The sequence below is a fragment of the Lemur catta genome, chromosome 3 (assembly GCF_020740605.2).
Source record: "Lemur catta isolate mLemCat1 chromosome 3, mLemCat1.pri, whole genome shotgun sequence".
In the NCBI taxonomy this organism is placed as follows: domain Eukaryota; kingdom Metazoa; phylum Chordata; class Mammalia; order Primates; family Lemuridae; genus Lemur; species Lemur catta.
In genome coordinates, this window is record NC_059130.1 from 36313700 (window position 1) to 36335707 (window position 22008).

The 22008-nt window shown below is 35.1% G+C and overlaps 1 protein-coding gene across 1 annotated transcript in view; it reads right to left on the reverse strand.

Moving 5' to 3' along the window:
• Positions 1-22008, reverse strand: part of TDRD5 (tudor domain containing 5) — a 79482-nt gene that overhangs the window by 32664 nt on the left and 24810 nt on the right. The window contains exons 7-14 of the mRNA XM_045547250.1: positions 19221-19374; positions 16568-16740; positions 15067-15287; positions 10082-10294; positions 9494-9560; positions 3215-3415; positions 2560-2718; positions 259-417 (exon numbers count right to left, since the gene is read on the reverse strand). Coding sequence (XP_045403206.1) covers positions 259-417; positions 2560-2718; positions 3215-3415; positions 9494-9560; positions 10082-10294; positions 15067-15287; positions 16568-16740; positions 19221-19374 — 1347 coding nt within the window. The remainder of the gene's footprint in view (positions 1-258; positions 418-2559; positions 2719-3214; positions 3416-9493; positions 9561-10081; positions 10295-15066; positions 15288-16567; positions 16741-19220; positions 19375-22008) is intronic.

Here is a 22008-nt window from a genome sequence, read left to right on the forward strand (position 1 = left end):
TTTCTCAATACCAGGTTCTAAACATGGCATAATTTTTAAAAATTGCCCAAAGCCATGGGATAGTCACCAACCTATCAAAGCCAAATAATGCCTTTTTCGTGATCACAGCTATTTGCTACAACTTTGGTCTTGGTGACCGTTGAAAAGAGAATTTGTAATACTGAAAGCAGTGGGGTTTAAAGAAGTATTTTATTCCAGTTCTCTTCACTTATGAATTTATTGATTACATATTCACAAAACTATCTTTCCTTTTCCTACCTCATTTTCTTCCTTCAGATCCTTTGGCTCTGGGATGGACCACTCTGGATCGTCTTCACAGCTCTTATGGGTTTTCAAAGAACTGAATTCAGAATCCTTTAATGGCTCCTTTGACTCAGATTTAAGGTGACTTGCAGATTTCTCATCATTAATATTTTGCTAGTAGATATGAAAGAGAAATTTTTTCAATATTAATGCTATTTCCAAAAGCTATATGCCTATAAATTTGGGAGGGATTTTTCATACAAATGCTACATTATTTTACAGCTTTATCCATAACCCTAGGTCTTCCCATTCTGCTAAACTAGTTCAGGCCAATAAGCATTAATTGAGCACATATATTATGAAATATCTGCAGGATAGTTCTGTGGATACAAAGATGAATGCAACAGGTTCCAGCTCTAAAGGAACTAAAAAAGAATAGTGGGAAGAGAAACAATCCGGTGCAGTCTTCTGAGCAGAGCCATCACAGAGCTATGACCAAAATATGACAGAGGGAGGAGGATTTCTGAGAAGACACAATGAAGGAGGTTAACACAAACTGTTAGGATCCCAAAAAGATAAGTAGGAATCAGCAGAGGATGGGTGATTAGAGGTAGGGGTATGTGTGTACATATCATGTAGGAGTCTTACTATGTCAAAATACAGACTGTGGTGGGGTAGGAGAGTTTTCTCTTTCATAGGGAAGATGGTCTTATTTCATTTCCAGGACTGAACTATGATTATGTGAAGACATCAACAGAGTGATGATATAATATTCTAAAAATTTTAAAGGTTGAATTCAGTTCACTAAGAATGAAGAAATGTAATTCTTCTAATCCAGTAATAATGACTAAGAAAAATTCAGACTTCAGAAAGTGTTATGGGCATACAAGCTCTATTAATCTGAATATTAACTAGAAATCTAAAATCCTTATTTTGTTTTGAACATGGAACAGGAAACATTCATACATATTTTTCATCACAGGTTAATCTCCCAGTAGTCAGAATGGCCTTTGGCCTTTCCTTTTTATCTTTTCTAATAATAAGTCAATGAATACTGTAAAAAATCATCTCTATAATTTTATTTTAAAAGTCAAATATATAAAACATACTAAACAAAATAATATTTTTATATTTTATTCAAAAAATACATGGTGAGTGCCAGGCGCACTGTCTGGAGAAATGACACGCTTGAGGCTCTGACTCAGGGGGATGGGCGGGACATGGACAATGTATATAACCTGAACTTATGTACCCCCATGATGAGCTGAAATAAAAAAAACAAAAAACAAAAAAAACAAAATGAATTAAAAAAAAAATAGACATATCAATAAAACACTTTTGGCCCTCAAATTAAATACATCCTATACTGTTATCCCAGTACCAGTTGTCATGAGGAATATAATCTCAGAGGACATTTTTATTTGTTCAAGAAACATTAAGTTCTTACTATATGCTTCAGATGCCTTTTATAGAGTTTAAGTATCCTTTATCCAAAATGCTTGGGACCCGAAGTGGTTTGGATTTTGGATTTTTTTGGATTTTGGAGTATTTGCACAGACATAATGAGATATCTTAGGGATGGGAAAGGTTCAAATAACTTTTCATTTACATTTCCTATATACCTTATACATATAGCTTGAAGGCAATTTTATACAATATTTTAAATAATTTTGTGCATGAAACAAAGTTCTGACTGCATTTTGACTGTGATCCATCATTTGAGGTCAGGTGTGGAATTTTGCAATTGTGGTGTATGCTGGCACCTCAAAAAGTTTTGGATTTCAGAGCATTTTGGAATTCTGGATTAAGGATGCTCAACCTATATTTATAACGATGATATGAAAGTACCAAACTGGTAATGTGTTGTAAAGATTAAATTAGCTAACACATGTCACTGCTTTTTAACAGTGCCTGCCATGTAGTACAAGTTCAACAAATAACATTATTACTATTGTGGGCTAGAATAATATTATGCAATAATATTATTATTACTGTAAGGGGGGAGTTGACAAATGTTTGTAAAGAATATAACAAATGACAACACTTGAAGAACCTGAGTGTGTTGAGGGAAGAAGAACAGCATTCAGATTCAGTGCAGGGGAAGTCACAACTGCACAAACACAGCAATGGAATCTAGCATAAGAAAGAAATGATTCAGGAGGAAGCGTGACTGGCAAATAATGAGACAAAGTAATTTTTAAGATCATTGGGCAAAATTTTGAAACTTTCTTAAGTTTTAAAAGCCTCAGTTTCTTCATCTATAAAATAAGGATCATAGTAATAAAAAGAATTATAGTATCTGCAAAAACCTCTTACCAAGGTATGTAACTCACTCTCTTTTGATTGTGGACTTATCTTTCGGTCTTCATTAAAATAGTGCTGCTGGGAAGGATAACCCAGTTCTGTCAAAACAACATCCTCTGGCCCTCCACTGGATTTAGTGTATAAAGCTAAAGGGTTGAGTTCTCTGAAACCCTAGGATTAAAACAAGAGAAGAAAGGGTTTACTTTTCTATGATCAAGAGAGAAAAGGTGAAAAGGTTAGCAGTTAATAATTTTCAAATGCTGTGGAAGTATATTATCTTCCAAATTTAATAGTTAAAAAGTTTCTCCATATTGACAGTTTTTGATAGTTACAAAAATATCAACATTAACAGTGATGTAGATATCACTACCAATAATTGCAAATAATAATGTTGTTCTTCTCTAGGAAAAGATAACTAAATACTTTGGGGTAAGAGAATACTTTTGAAATAAAAGTATTCACATTATAAAGGACACTTTAGCCAAATGTAGTTTTTTTGTGTTCCTCTGAAAATTAAGAGAATGCTCTGCATTAAGAAGACAGGAATCTCATGGATATCTTTAAGATTAAAGAACAAACCAAATAACCTTCTGAATTAAATTCTCTTATACCTGGAAATATTGAGATTAAGCAAAATACATTACCAAAAACATCCAGACTGCTCTACCTTAGAAGAGACATTTTCTCGGCATACAATAGCATGACCCTCTGTTCTCAAGACATGATGGAAATAGATGTCTTCATTTGAGGATGTATCACATAGAAAAATGTTAAGGATTCCATCTACATATTCATCCACTACCCCCACTAAAGGCTTCAAACCACACAACTTCTGGAACTGCAAAATAGCTCTGCATGTCCAGTGTTCCTGAAATATAATCAAGATAGTAGATTTCAGGTGACAGATTTAAACATGCATTACAGTAGCCACATACAAAATGAATTCTGATGAACTAGACATTTAAGTAGAAAAATACAACAGTATTAGAATAACATATAGGAAGATATTTATGATTTGGGGATGAGAAAAGTAAAAATAAAGGAAAAATGATGAAAATGTGATCATGGAAAAAAATGTAATTAAATGATGAGAAACCTTTATTTTCAGAAATGGTGAGTTAGGTTATTAGACCACTCCTCCCAGAGAAAACAACCAAAAATTCTAGTAAAATACTTTTTAAAATATGTTCAAAAAGCATCAAATAACTGATAAGCTAGTAACAAATTATCAGGCCAAAATTGAAGGGAAAGTGGGAACTACTTTTGCTTTAAGGGTATCTGCTAATCCAGGCAAATCTGAACTTTGGTTCTGACAGTCTAACAGGTCAAAGGGGTGGATATCAAAGCCAGGGTCCATCCATGGTAGGGAGTTTAAATGAGAACTTTCCTTCATCAAGCTGAGTCCCTATGGGGGTACACTTTCAGGGTAAGAGGGAAAAGAAATAAACTAGTCCTCATATGAGTTTGCAGCTCAATTTTCACATCACCAGGGTGTTCCACAAATCCTCAAGCTGTTAATTTAAATTAATATAGTTCCAGACTATATTATAATATAGTGCCAGTATTCCTAGGCACCTGGCAGAAGCAAATATAAATCCTCTCTGGAGGTAGGCAACCTCAGCCTATATTATTCAACCATTCTTTTTATTATTTCAGAATATTACAGGGGTACAAACATTTTGGTTAGATAAATGGCTTTTGTACCATTTGGGTCAAAGTTATAATGTGCCCATCCCCCAGATAGTGTACATTGTACCCATGAGGTGTGAATTTACCCATCCCCTCCTCTCTGCTCCCACCTGCTTGGTTTCTGATGAATGTTATTTCCATATGTGCACATAAGTGTTGATCAATTAGTCCCAATTTAATGACGAATACATGTGGTGTTTGTTTTTCCATACTTGTGATACTTCACTTAGAGGAATGGACTCCAGTTCCACTCAGGTTAATACACGAGATATTAGTTCACCATTTTTTTGTTTTATGGCTGAGTAGTTAGTACTCCATGATACACATATACCACATTTTATTAATTCACTCATGGGCACTTGGGTTGTTTCCATATCTTTGCAATTGTGAATTATGCTGCTGTAAACATTAAAGTGCAGAGGTCTTTTTAATAGAATGTCTTTTTTCCCTTTGGGTAAATACCCAGTAGTGGGATTGCTGGATCCAATGATAGTTCTACTTTTAGTTCTTTGAGGTATCTCCACACTACTTTCCACAGAGGTTGTACTAGTTTGCAGTCCCACCAACCATGTACAAGTGTTCCTATCTCTTTGCATCTACACCAGCATTTGTTGTTTTGGGACTTTTTAATAAAAGCCATGCTCATTGGAGTTAAGTGATATCCCACTGTGTGGTTTTTTTTTTTGAGACAGAGTCTTACCCTCTTGCCTGGGCTAGAGTGCCGTGGCCTCACTGTGGTTTTGATTTGCATTCCCCTGATGATTTGAGATGTTGATATTGTTTCATATGTTTCTTGGCTATTAGTCTATCTTCTTTTGAAAAGTTTCTGATCAAAGACTCAATACATTTCACAATAGCAACAAAGAAAATAAAATACCCAGGAATACATTTAACTAAGGAGGTGAAAGATCTCTAGAGGATGAATTACAAAACACTGAGGGAGGAAATAGGAGAAGATCTAAACAGGTGGAAAACCATACCATGTTCATCGATGGGCAGAATCAATATTGTTAAAATGTCTATACTACTCAAAGTGATCTACAGATTCAGTGCAATCTCTATTAAAATACGAACATCATTTTTCACAGATATAGAAAAAATAATTCTGTGTTTCATATGGAACCAGAAAAGACCCCATATAGCAAAAGCAATCTTAAGCAAAAAGAATAAATTGGGAGGCATCAATTTACTAGAGTTCAAGCTATACTACAAGGCTACAGTAACTAAAGCAGCACAGTACTGGCACAAGAACAGAGACACAGGCCAATGGAATAGAACTGAGAACCCAGAAATAAAACCATCCTCATATAGCCAGCTAATCTTTGACAAAGCAGACAAAAACATACACTGGGGACAAGAATCCTTATTCAATAAATGGTGCTGGGAAAACTGGATAGCCACATGAAGAAGATTGAAACAGGATCTGCACCTCTCACAAAAATCAACTCATGGTGGATAACAGACTTAAACCTAAGGCATCAGGCTGTAAGAATTCTAGAAGAAAATGTTGAAAAAACTCTTATAGACATTGGCCTAGGGAATGAATTTTTGAAGAAGACCCCAGAGGCAATCACAGCAACAACAAAAATAAATAAATGAGACCTGATCAAATTAAAAAGCTTCTGCATAGCCAAGGAAACCATCAAGAGCGCAAACAGACAACCTACAGAATGGGAGAAAATATTTGCATGCTACATATCCGACAAAGAGCTGATAACTAGAATCTATACAGAACTCAAAAAAAATCAGGAAGAAAAAATCAAACAATCCCATTAAAAAGTGGGCAAAGGACATGAACAGAAACTTTTCAAAAGCAGACTAATGGACAACAAACATGAAAAAATGGTCAGCATCTCTAATCATGAGGGAAATGCAAATCAAAAACCACAATGAGATATCACTTAACTCCAGTGAGAATGGCTTTTATCAAAAAGTCCCAAAACAATAAATGTTGGCGTGGGTGTGGAGAGATAGGAATACTCATACACTGCTGGTGGGACTACAAACTAGTACAACCTCCATGGAAAGTTATATGGAGATACCTCGAAGAGCTACCATTTGATCCAGCAATCCCACTACTGGGTATTTACCCAAAGGAAAAAAGTAATTCTACAAAAAAGACATCTGCACTAGACTGTTTATAGCAGCACAATTCACAATTGCAAAGATATGGAAAGAACCCAAGTGCCCATCAATACATGAGTGGATTAATAAAATGTGGTATATGTATACCATGGGGTTCTATTCAGCCACAAAAAACAATGGTGAGAGAACACCTCTTACATTATCCTGGATAGAGCAGGAGCCCATTCTACTAACTGAAGTATCACAAAAATGGAAACAGAAGCACTGCATGTACTCACCATCAAATTGGTATTAATTGATCAACACTTATGTGCACATATAGTAGTAACATTCATTGGGTATCAGGCATGTCGGGGGGAAGAGGGGATGGATATCTTCACACTTAATGGGTACACTGTTTGGGGGATGGACATGCTTGAAGCTCTGACTGGGACGGGGCAAAAGCAATATATGTAAGCTAAACATTTGTATCCCTGTCATATGCTGAAATAAAAAAAAGAAAGAAAAAAATTGCAGATGACACAAACAAATGGAAAACATGTTATGCTCATGGATTGGCAGAATCAACATCGTTAAAATATACCTACTGCCCAAAGTGACTCATCAATTCAACATAATTCCCACCAAAATACCAACGCCATATTTCACAGATCTAGAAAAAATAATTCTACACTTTTTTTGGAACCAAAAATGAGTCCAAATAGCCAAAGTAATATTAGGAAAAAAGAACAAACCTGGAGGCATCACATTACCAGACTTTAAACTGTACTACAAGGCTATAGGAACCGAAACAGCATGGATTGGTACAAAAATAGAGACAGAGACCAACGGAACAGAATAGAGAACCCATATATAAAACCATCTACATACAATGAAGTTATCTTTCACAAAGCAGGCAACAACATACACTGGAGAAAAGAGGCCCTATTCAATAAATGGTGCTGGGAACATTGGATAGCCACAGGCAAGGTAATGAAACAGGACCCCTATCTTTCACCACTTGCAAAAATTAATTCAAAATGGATAACAGACTTAAATGTAAGGTATGAAACCTCAAAGAAAATGTAGGAAAAACTCTTCTAGATATCGGCTTAGGGAAAGAATTTGTGATTAAGACTCCAAAGGCAATTATAGCAATAACACAAATAAATAAATGGGACTTGATTAATTTTTTTTAAAAAGCTTCTGCACAGCAAAGGAAATAATCAACAAAGCAAGTAGACAACCTACAAAATGGGAGAAAATATTTGCAAACTATACATCTGATAAAGGGCTGATATCCAGAATCTACAAAGAACTCAAACAAATCAGCAAGAAAAAAAACAACCAACCCCATTAAAAAGTGGGCAAAAAACACAAACAGAAACTTTTCAAAATAAGATAGACAAATGGCCAACAACCATATGAAAAATTGCTCAACATCACTAATCATCAGGGAAATCCAAATTAAAACCAAAATGAAATATCACCTTACCCCTGTTAGAATGGCTTTTACTAGAAAGTCCAAAAACAACAGATGCTGGCATGGATGCACAGAGAAATGAAAGCTTACACACTGTTGATGGGACTCCAAATTAGTACAACCTCTATGGAAAACAGTATGGAGATTTCTCAAAGAACCAAAAGTATACCTACCGTTTGATCCTGCAACTAGATACCTACCCAAAGGAAAATAAGTCATTTTATCAAAAAGACACTGTACTGGAATGTTTATAGCAGCACAATTCATAATTGCAAAGATGTGGAATCAACCCAAGTGCCCATCAATGTATGAGTGGATTAACTAAATGTGGTATATGTGTACACACACACACACACACCACGGAGTACTATTCAACCATAAAAAATGAATTAATGTCTTTTGCAGCATTTTGGATGGAACTGGAGACCATTATCCTAAGCGAAGTGTCTCAACAATGGAAAAACAAATATCACATGTACTCTAATATTTTGGAACTAATTGATGGGCACAGAAAGAAGTAAAAATCATTGGAAATCATGAAGCAGGGAGGAGGGAAGAGGTAAAAACCTACCTAACAGGTATAATGAACACTATTCGGGTGATGGGCACACTTATAGTCCTAACTAAAGCATTATAAAAGCTGTTCATGTAACAAAAACATTTGTATCCCCTTAATATTTTGAAATAAGATGGGAAAAAAGTATTTATGGTATAATGCTAAGTGAAAAAGCAGAATACAAAATAATACACTCTGATTACTATTTTATGTAACCCTGAAAATCCTATTAAAAAACTCTTACCACCAATATCCAATAAAAATAAACTAGAAGAAACACAGAACAAATTTCTAAACTGGATATATTGGAGTGGTAGGATTATTGGTAACTTTTTTTTCCTGTCCTCTTTACTGTAGTTTTCAGATAAAAACATTTTAAAAGTAATAATCCATTTACATGTAAGCAAATGATAAGTTGTTTAGATTAAAAAGACAAATATGGTGTAATGAACATGTAGATATGTGTTAGTAAGAGTTCTGAAGGAAAAATATAAAGTTAGGTGTATAACTGTAACTACATAACAAATGTACCTATGTGGATGAAAATGCCTCCTGCTCTGTGCCACTCCAAACAATATTACTAGAGAACTCTCGTAAACACACACACGACTGTGGTAGTTCCTATTTACACCTTGTAGTTGCTCCCCAGCACCCTAAGGGACAATGTTCAGACTTCTGACTGTGGGTCTCCACATTAGGTTGCTGCCTGTTTCTTTGACATCATATGCCATGCACACAACTCCAGCTCATCCTATATTCTGTAGCCATAGAACTACTAAAAATTTTTCAAATTTGAGATGTTTCATGTTACTCTCTCTTTGCCTAAAATGCCTTTCCTTCTCTTGGTCCATTTATATTCCTAATCTTCCTCCAAAGTTCCTCTCAGATTGCACATGAAGCCCTTCCTGATTACCTTGGATAGAGACAAGTAGTCTTCCTTTTGTACTTCTACCATACACAGGAAAAACCTCTATTATAGCAAATTTGACACAATACAGTTTGTTTCTATGTGTTGATCTTCCATACTATATATAATGATTTCTTTGAGGACTAGTTCTATGTTATATTTTTGTATCCTGAAAACTCAAAACTGTTCTTGATACCTATTAAGGCCTCAAATGTTTGCTGATTAAGTGGAAAACAAGCAAACATACCTCTACTGGTCTCACCCAAGCCAAAGAACAAGGGATGGCCTGAGCTGGAAGCTTTGTGTAGCAGCACCTGCAATAGAGAACCAAATATATAAATATTTCATATTTTAAAAACTACATTTTGTGGAATGTCTAATCCATTTCTTGATTTTATTTATTCATACAATTTCAGAGTCTTTTATTCATCAAATTTAAAATTAATGTCTTATACTTTAAATCAGTCTAAGAAATAAAACTATAAAACATAATGGTTTTTGAGAACCATGCAATTATCAGTTCAACTTTCCTGCTATATTAAATGCACCTCTTGGCATGAGCCAAAGAATCATTTTCTTCATAAGACACTGAAATTTAGTCTCGTAGTCCACTGAAATTCACAGTTATGTGAAAGATGACACAAGAGATTATAATCCAACCACAAAACTAAATAACCAGTTGTCAAATGTGCACTATGAGAAGAGGGATGGAAAGGAGGAAGGATGGAGGGATGGAGGAAGGCAAAAGAAAATGAAGAGAGATTACCACCCCACAGAGCTTCAACATCGTGATTAAAATTTAATTAGTCCATTGTTCTTATTATATTCAACTCACTTGAGGAACCTCAGAGAGGACTTCTGAACAGTTCCAATATTTCCAAAATCTGGGTAGAACACTTCAACTTCCTGCTTCCCAAGGACTCGATGGATAATGACCCGATACCACCACTTATCCTCCGAAATCCTTACACAACAGAGATGTCCCGGTTGGATAAAATATTCGGGCATGACATAGCGATCAGAAACCAGCTGATTAGAATAACAGCGCCTGTAGAGTTCCATAATACAGAGAAATCCATAGGGGAAGAAAACATTAAAGATCATTTTTATTGATGTAGTAAGAGCTGGAAAGTCTTGGCAAACTGCAAAGACAAAATCTTGCCTTTTTCAATCTGCTAATGCTTATTAACGTCAATTGTTTTCTGTTTTCTTATCCAAGTCCCTTCTCTTCACTAACAAACTTCTTCAAAGAAAAATTTACATCCTCGTTTTCTTATCTCACATTGTCTGCTGAATAGAATGTAATCTGACTTCATTCCCCAGCACTCCTAAAATGTATTAGTTTTAAGACATCAATGACCCATTAATTCCCAAATCTAATGGCCTCTCTCCTCTGCCTTCAATACACTTGATCTCTGCAGCATTACACTGTCTTCTTTCAAACTCTTTCCTATTTAGTTTCTAAGACAATTTTCTCCTACTCCTTCCTTGTCAATGATTATTTCTTTATTGGCTCTGTGTTGCTTTAAAAGTTTAGGGTCACTAGGATCCTGTCTTTAGGAAGTATTAACAATAAGAGCTCAAGAACCAGTAATCTGGGTTCACATTCTGACTCCATCATTTACTAGCTCTGTGACTTTATGTGCTTCAGTTTCCTTGTTGAGGATGGAATAAGACCTTAGTTAAAATATTTAGGATAGTGTACAAATATAGTAAACATTAATAGCTAGTATTAGCTATTTATTATTATTCTTCCTGTACACTGTCTCATCTACTTTCATGTCTTATATCACTACTGAAAACGTCATGATTCCCAATCTTATCTCTAGAAGACCTTGCATCCCCCTTCCAGCTTCAAAACTATATTTCCAACTATATGGAAGACATGCTAATTGTCCCTTAAAACCCATTCTCCTCTTTTCTTTTCCCATTATAACAGAATGCCCAAATGTTAACAGGGTCTATGGCCATTCAGATTTACCAGGCTCCCTTGCATCTAGGTGTAGCTACATGAATACTAAGTTCTGGCCAATGGCATATGAGAAAAAATAAAGTCTAATTGTGAAATGGTAACTTTAATGTGTATTTTACCACCATGTCCTAAAAAGTGTGAAAATTCCAGCTTGTGTCTTTAAAAAAGGCATATCTACCAACACACACTTCTTTTTCTCCTTCCTGGTGGAAGAATGTGGTGGTGAGCCACCCCCAAGACCACGGGGATAGGGACAGCACATTATTTGGGGTAGCAAGATTAGGGAACATCTGCATCCCTAACAGGGATGGAGCTGCTATATAAGCCTGTATTGCTTATACCTGGACTATTATGGTAAGAAGAAATAAACTTTTATCTTCTTTATGCTACTACAGTATGTCTTTGTAACAGTGGCTAAACCTAATCCAAACTAATATTGTTTATTCAACATTGCCAACTGACTACCTCACAGTCTCCTAGAGGCATGATGTGCAAACTTCTAACTTCTCACCCCAGCTCAAACCTACCCAATCTCTAAAGCCAACAGTTTTTATAGTCTCCTCCTCTGCCTTACTCTTCTCAACTCCATTCTTGTCACCTGACAATTTCACTTTCCTAACTTCTCTCCAATTTATCTCTTCCTTTCTACTCTCACTCTTACCAAGACTAGCCTATTAATGGATCATCTTCCCTTCACTCCATCCGTCTTCTGTACCAACCTTTTTGTCACCAGGGACCTGGAAGACAATTTTTCCATGGACTGGGGGCAGGGGGACAGTTTAGGAATGACTCAAGCACATTACATATATTGTGCAGTCAAACCTCTCTGCTAATGATAATCTGTATTTGCAGCCACTCCCCAGCACTAGCATCACTGCCTCAGCTCCACCTCAGATCATCAGGTGTTAGATTCTCATAAGCAGCACAACCTAGATCCCTCACATGTACAGTTTTCAGTAGGGTTCAAGTTCCTATGAGAATCTAATCCCACTGCTGATCTGACAGGAGCGGAGCTCATGTGGTGATATAAGCTATGGGGAGTGGCTGTAAATACAGATGAAGCTTCCCTCACTCAACTGCTGCTCACCTCCTGCTGTGTGGCCCGGCTCCTAACAGGCCACGGACTGTACTGGTCCTCAGCCCTGGCGTTGGGGACCACAGTGCTATACTACAAGTAGAATTATCCTTCTAAAATACAAATCGTTGATATCCTTCCTTTCTGAAAACCTTCAGTGGTTTCTCACTGTCTACAGAATAAGTTAAAACTCTTTCCCCTGGTATTCAGAATCTGGTTCTTCCCTAGTCTTCCAGTTTCACTTTCAGTCACTGCCCTCAACCTTACCTAGTGCTAACTTCGCTTTCCAATTTATTGTTCCCAGAGCAGACTACTCACTCCTCTGTTAATGTTGGCCTTGGTGTTAGTGACAGGACCTGACTATACCTACTCACACCTTGACTGGCAAATTCTAACTTGTTTTTAAGGCCCAGCTCAATTATCTCCTCTGTGAAGCTTTCCTCAACCTTAGACAGACCTACTTCCTTCCACAATATCCCACTTATCCTCTACCTCTTCCCCCAAGCTAGTCATGGTGTTCACAAAGGCAAAGGCCATGCCTTACTTATCCTTATAGTCCTAGTCCCTCAGCATCCCAACACCAAACACATGGCAGTTACAGTGTTAATAGCAACAGCAGCCAACATTTGAGCTAGACTGTAAGTACTTTAATTTTCACAGCTCTAAAGTAGGTACTGTTATTGTATTATCCCACTTTGAAGATAAGATGGGGTGGGAGATGAGTATGTAATGTGGTTAAAAAAAAAAAACAAGGAATATTTTTGGAGATAAAAAAATGAAATAAATCATTCTTATATATGACACCAATATAAAAACCAGACATTGTTGTTCATGAGTAAATCTAAAGTGATTGAAAATGTCCACATTTAACATGTTGTTTCCTAACAAAGGACACAGTTTCTAGGAGAGAAAGAGATAATTTAGTGCTGTAGTTCTCAAAGTATAGTCCATGAACCCCTGGATTCTGATACCCTTTCAGCACATCCACAAGATTAAAACTATTTCCATAATAAATACTAAAGTATTTGCCCTTTTCACTGTGTTGATAATTGCATTGCTGGTATAAAAGCAACAGTGAGTAAATCTCCAGGTGTGTTAGCTAAATCAAAGCAATGGTACCAAACTTCACTGATTTGTAGTCATGCATTTGTCACTGCCATGCATTTACATTAAAAAAGAAAAAAGCAGCCAGTTTCACTTAAAAATATCCTTAATAAAGCAGTAACATTTATTAAGGTTATTAAAGTTCAACTGATAGTCTTTTCAATACTCTGTGATAAGAAGCAGAATTATACGTAAAGCACTTCCCAAGTTATTTCAAGGAAAAATGTGTGAGTTGTGAACTAAACTAGCTGCTTATTTTATAGAACATGATTTTTACTTAGAAGATGAACTAGCCGTTTTTTTTTTTTTTTTACCATATATCATCTTTGCTTGAAAGAACCACTAGCAAACTATGTTTATTCAGACTCAGGTATCTGACACACATTTTTTCAAAAATGAAGTGAGCCTATCATTTCAAGGAAAATAACTTACAGTAAATGTTATCAATGATAAAACTCAAACTTTCAAATAAAAGTTAGGATTTGGGAAATCTTGCATCTACTACCATGAGCCTGACAGCTTTCTAATACTTAATACTTCTCTGAGGAGATCAGTGGTAATATTAATGAATGTAATTTTTAAAAAATATTGCATGATTAAATGTGTCAACATTTGGAAGATCTGCATAACTCAGTGAACTAGTTATTTTCTAAATCACCAGTACGTGATGGTATAAAGTTATATGTGGGTAAAAGATCCATTCAGGGCTGTTTTCATTTGAGTCTATGCTTAGAAGAGCCCTATGCTTGCTTTAATGCTCTGCTATTGCTATCTTGAAATTCTTAATTTTTAAACAAGGAGCCCTGCATTTTAATTTGGCACCAGGGTCTACAATTACATAACCAGTCTTAGATCCATTCAAAGTGCAAAAGTAGACCAATGGATTTCAATATAACAGAGTATAAGAAGTTCAAATTCCACATTGCAATTAATCTTTAGGAAACTACCATTTGTCAAGTTTTGGCATAATATCAAAAATGAATATCCATAATTTTCTAAAAAGGCTATTAAAATACTTTTTCCCAAACTACATATTAGATGTTTTCATATCCTTCAACCAAAACAACATAGCTCAACACATTAAATGCAGAAGCAAATCTTAAAATCCAACTTTCTTCTATTAAGCCAGATATTAAAGAGATCTGTTAAAATATAAAACAATGTAACTCTAAATTTTTTTGGAAAATAGTTAATAAAATGTTATTCATATTACACATGGGTTTTTAAAGTTTGCAATTTTAATTTCTATATAAATACTGATAAACAAAGGTTGTCTGGGGTTCCTATTTTTCTTTTTTTGAGACAGGGCCTCACTCTTGTTGCCCAGGCTAGAGTGAAATGGTGTCATCATAGCTCACTGCAACCTCAAACTCCTGGGTTCAAGCGATCCTCCTGCCTCAGCCTCTCTAGTAGCTAGGACTACGGGTGTGCATCACCACGCCTGGCTGATTTTTCTATTTTTTGTAGAGATGGGGGTCTCACTATGTCACTCAGGCTAGTCTTGAACTCCTGGCTTCAAGTGATCCTTCCACCTTGGCCTCTCAAAGTGGTAGGATTACAGGCATAAAGCAATGCACCCAGTGCGTTCCTAACTTTTTAAGAGTCCTAAGACAAAATGTCTAAGAAATGCTGATTAAGAGCGAAAAATACATGAAAAACAGACTCCTACCGCATTTCAATCATCATGTCTTCAAGTAACTCTGATGAATCCCTGCTATAGATACGGATGTAGAATTGACTAGGAGAGATGATATACTCCACAAAGACCCCTACAAGCGTACTGGTATCTAATGGTGGGAGTCTGCATAATTTCTTGTCCCGTACAGCATCTGGTGGGATATCAGGGTTTGCCATCGGCAGGTTGAGCTGTGATTTGTTTATCTCTAGTTGCTACAAGTTAAAAAAAAAATCAAAGAAACCATAATAAATCTCTGGGAAACATTTCAAACCCTATGACAATGTTTCTCAAAGTATATTTCATGAATCACCTTTATCAGAATCACCTGGAAAATCATAAAACACAGATTCTTGGGCTCTAGTGATTCAGACTTAGTGATTCAGAATACCTGAAAATGGGGCCCACAATTATGCATTTAAAAAAAATTCCCCAAGTGACTCTTACCTGTGTTAAAATAAGAAAACTACTGCCTTGTGATATTAGGTAAAGAGTTTAAAAATGTTACTTTTTACAGTTTACTAAAACTGCACTATACAAAATTGAAAATATGACACTGGGCAGATGTGGGGGGAGACGGGATGGGTGTATACCTACATAATGAGTGCAATGCACACTGTCTGGGGAATGGACACACTTGAAGCTCTGACTCGGGGCGGTGGGGGGGTATGGGCAATATACATAACCTAAACTTTTGCATCCCCATAATAACCTGAAATAAAAATATATATATTCAGGTTGAACTAAGGTAGATTCTCATCCTACCCAACCATATCAACTGCCCAAGGTAACTTTAAGGAACAGGTTAAATTTCAGATTAGTATTCCTACCAAAAATAGGGTTTCTCAAATATTCTCATTCTAAAATATATTATTTGCCTCTAGGCGTTCCCCTTGTCCTCCAGAAAATATAGCAGGCTCTCCAAACAAAATTTTTTCCTTCCATAAAAGAAGCCAGGTATAGAGAGTAGAAAGAAAGAGGAATAAGCAATTGATTCCTTGGTAACAGCAAAATAAGTAATGAGAGATGAGAACACAAAAAGGGAGAATTGTGTGTGGAGATATAATGAAAGAGAAAAAACTAAAAGCACCCTATACTTGAGGATGGGTGTAGAGGCAATTTGCCACAGTTGCTGAGGCACAAAGCCAAAACAGAGCTCCTCAATTCTTCCCTCTAAAGCCCCTGAGGGTTTTCAAGACTACACTTTGAAACACATGGATAGAGAATCAGCAATGTCATCATGAGGGAACTATCAAACCTCAAAACCATTTGAAAACTTTAAAATGAGCCTTGAGGGAAAAAGCTAGTTACATAAAATATTGAAAATTAGAACAAATGCTATATAAGGTAACTTCAAAGATCTGGTGTCTTCCAAGAAATGATAAATCTAGAAATAAAACTTTTCTAAAAGGAATTTTAGTTTAAGGAAATATTCATTCAATTACTTTCCACAACGCTGAATCTCCAGTGCAGAAAGTCTTTAAACTTCACTCACCAGCTGTAAAGGCTTCACCACAAGATTAGGCTTCTTGCAAATCTTCTGTTGTGGCTCTTTATGGTTTTTTGAAGGGAAATCCCATGAAGTCTCCTTGATAGCAGCAGTAGACAGTGAATTTCTAGGGGGACTGGAGACATAAGCTTTGGCTTCTATTTTCCTATCTGATTGAACTAAACACAAATTTCTGACTGATGAAACAGCTCCATCTGAAATGTCCAATAGAATAGCCTATACATATTTGTTAAAATAATTGTTCAAATGTTACTAAGCACATTCTTTATGCCAGGCACTGGGGAGACAATGACAAATGAGAGATAATGAACCTATTCCTGCAGACCTTTCAGTGTGGAGAGAGATAAGAGAAGTCCTAGACAGAAACAAACCCTAAATTATTTGTGGTAGGGAGAGGAAGGCTTGCAGTCTGGTAAGCCTTCTTAAACTTTGGTAAAAGGCTTTACTTTTTCAGTGTCATGATTTCAGTTTATTTATTGTTCAAATTAAGCAGTGAACATTCATTTTGCTTAACATACAATGTACACGACTACTTAATATTCCATGAAATGATTCCTTAATTTTCAGGGAATTCCCAAATCAATCACATTTTGTTCAAATTTACACGTGTAAGATGACTACAAGAGGATGTCCTCTTGTAGAGTCCGTAGAGGACAGACTCTAAATAGACCTACAACCATAGTGGCTCCTAAAGAAATAAAGTCATATGTACACAAAGATGTAGGCACAGAAATATTTATCACTGTATTTTTTATGATGAAAACTGGAATTAATCTAAATGTTCCCTTATTTATCTAAAAATATTTATCAAAATAAATTATAATTACAGGAAATTATATGTAGTTTAAAATATGAAATAAACTTGTACATGGAAAAATATCCTCAATCTATGAAGTATAAAAACATGGATGTACACAATACAGACATCCCTGACTTAAGATAGTTTGACTTACTGTAGGTGTGGAAGTGATATGCATTCAATGGAAACCACACTTCAAGTACCAACACAACCATTCAGTTTTTCGCTTTCATTACAAGATTCAATAAATTACATGAGCTAGTCAACAATTTATTATAAAATAGGCTTTGTGTTAGATGCTTTTGCCCAACTGCAGGCTAACGTGTGTTCTGAACACTTTTACGGTAGGTTAGGCCAAGCTATGATGTTCTGTTAAGTGTATTAAATGCATTTTCTACTTTCAATCAGTTTATTGGGATATAAACCCATTGTAAGTTGAGGAGCATCTATATTTATATACTACTGTTTTTTTGTAGGAAAAATTATGTATGTGATGATTAACTATATAATATACAAGAGGTCCATTAAAACTATTAATGCTAGTTACCTCTGTATTGCTGGAATTGTTTAAATGGCATATACTGCTTTTGTGATTTAAAAAGAAAATTGAGCTATGTCTTTTATATACATTGAAAAAAGTCTGGCAGGCTATATAAACATTCTAGGAGCATTGTTTCAGGGGGTGGGGGGTAAAATGATGGGAAATGTTCACTTTCTACTCATCTGTGCTGTTTACATATTTTTAGAATGAACATGAGTTATTTTAATAATCAGAAAACTGATCAACACTTAAGTGCATATATAGTAATAACATTCACTGGGTGTTGGGCAGATGGGAGGGGAAGGAAGGGGTGGGAATATACAAACGTGATGGGAGATGGACACACTTGAAGCTCTGACTTGGGTGGGGCAAGGGCAATATATGTAACCTAAACATTTGTACCCCCATAATATGCTGAAATAGTTAAAAAAATAAAAAAAGAAAAAGACATTTATGTTTTTGAAAAAAATAGCTGTCCCTCATAACCACTTGTAGAAGCCTGTAAAAATACAAGTACCATATTACACTATAGTTTTGCATGGTGTTGCCTTTGGGGAAACTGCGTAAAGGGTACATGGAATCACTCTGTATTATTTCTTACAACTGCATGTGAATATACAATTATCTTAATACAAACTTCAGAAGAAAAAAACTCTAAGCCTCACAAAAGAAAAACAAAAATCAAGTGCTCTAAATACAATGTGGTATCTTGGGGCAGAAACAAAAATAGAAAAATAAATTCTTGGAAAAGCTGGTAAAATCAGAATAAAGTCTGGAGTTTAGTTAATAGTAATGTTCCAATGTTAATTTCTTAGTTTTGACAAATGTTATTGTGGTAATGTAAGATGTTAACATTAGAGGAAATTGGATGAAGGATATGTGGGAATGCTCTACTACCTTTATAACTTTTCTGTAAACCTAAAATTATCCCAAAATAAAAAGTTTATTTTAAAAAAATATGAATGCTGGGGCCCAACACATGCCTATTTATTCTGAATCTCCATGTATTTCTAAAAACTTTTTGATGCACAGCCTGAGTTAAGAAGCACTGAACTATCAGACCACCATTTTAGAAAGTTTATTTCCTTCAGAATTATCCAGAAATCTGGACAATGAAGAAAGTAATTTTAAAAACTCAGATAGTTTTTATGAATACAGATTAACCTAATTACAATAAATCCACCAGAAAGGAGGTCATTATATAAAACATTTCATGGCTAAGCATTATTCCATGCTTTCTTTTTCTCTTACAGGGACAAATAAAAATGAGGTATTTGTCATACTATGGTTCAACTCACCAGGTGGTAGAGGCTTCATATCAGCATCAAACACTACTAAGTCTTGTTCTCCTTCCCTGAATTCAACGTGGAGAATGTCACTAAGAGCTCCAACAAGTTCTGTCACATTTAAGAAGCCCAATTTTTTTGGTGAAAGCTGCTCTTTAAAAATTAGCTGTCACAAAAATTAGAAATTACATGGAACATTAGATAACAGAAATATAACATGTAAAGAGGTACTTGGACAATGCTCTAAATTTGAACTTACCTAAACAAACTCTTTAAGGGTCATTCAACCCAAGTATTACAGTAAATAAAGGCTTGCTTCCATACCAGTATAATACAAACCAAGAGACCAATAATCCCTTACCATAAAATTTCTAGCACAACATCAAGTTCCTTTTAGAGAATGTGGTAAATTAAAGTGAAAATTAGAGGAACTTTTAACCACTCATTTTTAACAATGTCTGACCATAAAGCAAAAATCTTTAAAAAAATAAGAGGGGAATGTACAAAATACAAAAATCATAATAGAACTATTGATAGTTCTCTAATTCCCAAAAATGGCAATATTCACTACCACTTCCAACATGCAGAAAGATACTATTTAAAAATATTTCCTTAAATTTTGTTTAGTATTTCACCTTAAAGTTGGGCTGAACAAACTGATGTCTAGCAGTGTATTTCCTATAGTATACAGTTTGATTTTCTTGCCTTAGAAAAGTCAGACCAAATAAAGATAGGAGATAATCTATATAGGATAGATACATGAAATACATTCATTAGTCACCCACTCAGCAATCACCCACCTGGAAGTAACCATTATTACCAGTTTCTTGTTGTAACTTTCCAGAAATCTGTCAAAATTCAAACATACTTCAACACAAACTACATATATTATACATATTTTGCTTTTTCCAGTTAATAATATCAGTACGTGATCATACATGAAACACAGTTGTTTTGCTTTGTGATCCTGAAAGTCAGTTTCTTTTAAAAGGTGAGTTAATTCATTGGTATGTCAGGTACATTTTATCCTAATTCCTTTGTTATGCTTTCTGCTTTGACTCCCAACTATGTGTCATGAAGAAATTGATGTATTTCTACTCCCACTCTTACTTTACTTCCAACCCCAGCCCAATTTTACTTATATTATTTTCTTTAGAGTTTAGCTTTATACCTTCAAATATATGTATCTATTCCTCTTATATGATTTTGCTTCCTTCCAGTCTGGATTTTGCAGATAAATAAATGCATAGTGCAAACACTTTTTTCCTGCAAATTGGGAACTGGATCCACAGGCTTGATCAGACTCATGTTTGATCTCTTGGACAATACGGTAACTGATGCTGTATTCTAAAAGGAGGCACATAATGTCTGGTTGTTTCTTTTCTGGTGTTGTTAGGAGCCATTACTTTATCGAGGCTTTTAACACAGAAACATTCTAATTCTATCAACTCCTTTTTATTATTTAGTTGGAATACTACTACAGACGTACGCTTTCCTTCATCTATTTGGTGATCCAGTCATACCAGTTTATTTGGGAAAGCCAAGATAAGGGATTGATTCTTTCTCACTAACATTTTTAAAGAAATGTTTTCTATCATCTTCCATGTTGACCTATTAGTTTTTTAAATATCATATGAACTTGTGGAATTAAATATATTTGGTGGACTTCAAACCATTGCAATTATTATCCTTATTGAAGGCCTGAAATAACTCTTCAAGTGGATCCCTAAGCCCTTTCATGTGAGTCTAGTCTTTAATAGCTCCCTTGCTGGTCTGGTATAACAAGATGTTCCAGGCTCAATTTATATAATTAGAATATCCTTCTAAATACAATTAGAATTATCCCATTATTCATTTGCTTATACCAAATTACACAACAGTCTCGGAATTCTACTATCACTATTACCATCACCAATAAAAACAAAATACTTTTTCATATGCTCACTCCTCCTTCCACCATTTTGTGTAACTGTACTTTATCTACATTGTCAGAATATATAGCCATTATACATTATATTCTCTCCCAGCCCTCATTTGGTCTTAGTTGTAAGAGGAAATAAATTACTTTTCATCCTTTTGCTGATGTGTCTCTAGTGATTTTGGTCATTTGGAGTTTATTCTCTAGTAGATTCCTCTGGAAGGGCTTCATAGTTCTTGAATTCTTGCATGGTGACATTAGCTTGTCTGACTCTCTGAAAGTCTTCTTGGCTATAAAATCCTTGGCTCACATTTTCTTTGAGTATATAAAATACACCACTCCCCTTTCTTCTAGCATAAAACGGTATTGTAAAAATTTCTAATAATCTAATTATGTTTCTAAGTCACTTGCTTTTTTTTTTTCCTAACGCTCAATGGAGTTTTTTCCTTTTTCTTTAAAGTCTAGTAATTTGGTATTGGTCATTCTGGGTTGATATTCTCAGGTAAGTAGTGTGTTCTTTCAACATTTAGTTTCAATTCTTCCATTTCAGTAAAATTTACTTGAATTATAGTTTTCAGTATATTTGTTCCATTTAGTTTTATTATTCACATGTTGGTTCTTCTTTGCCTGTTTTCAATATTTTTCACAGTTTCTCTTTGAATCCTTTTTCTTTCCTTGTTTTTTTTCCTAACATTTTCTTATGAAAAATTTCAAACACAGACAAAGGTAAAATAATTGAACAGTGAACTCCACCACCTAGATTATATATTAAATAATTGTTAGTATTCTGCTATATTTGCTATATTTGGTGGATCTATGTATCAATCCACCAATCCATCTTATCTTTTTTATGCATTTCAAACTGAGCTGAAGACATCATTA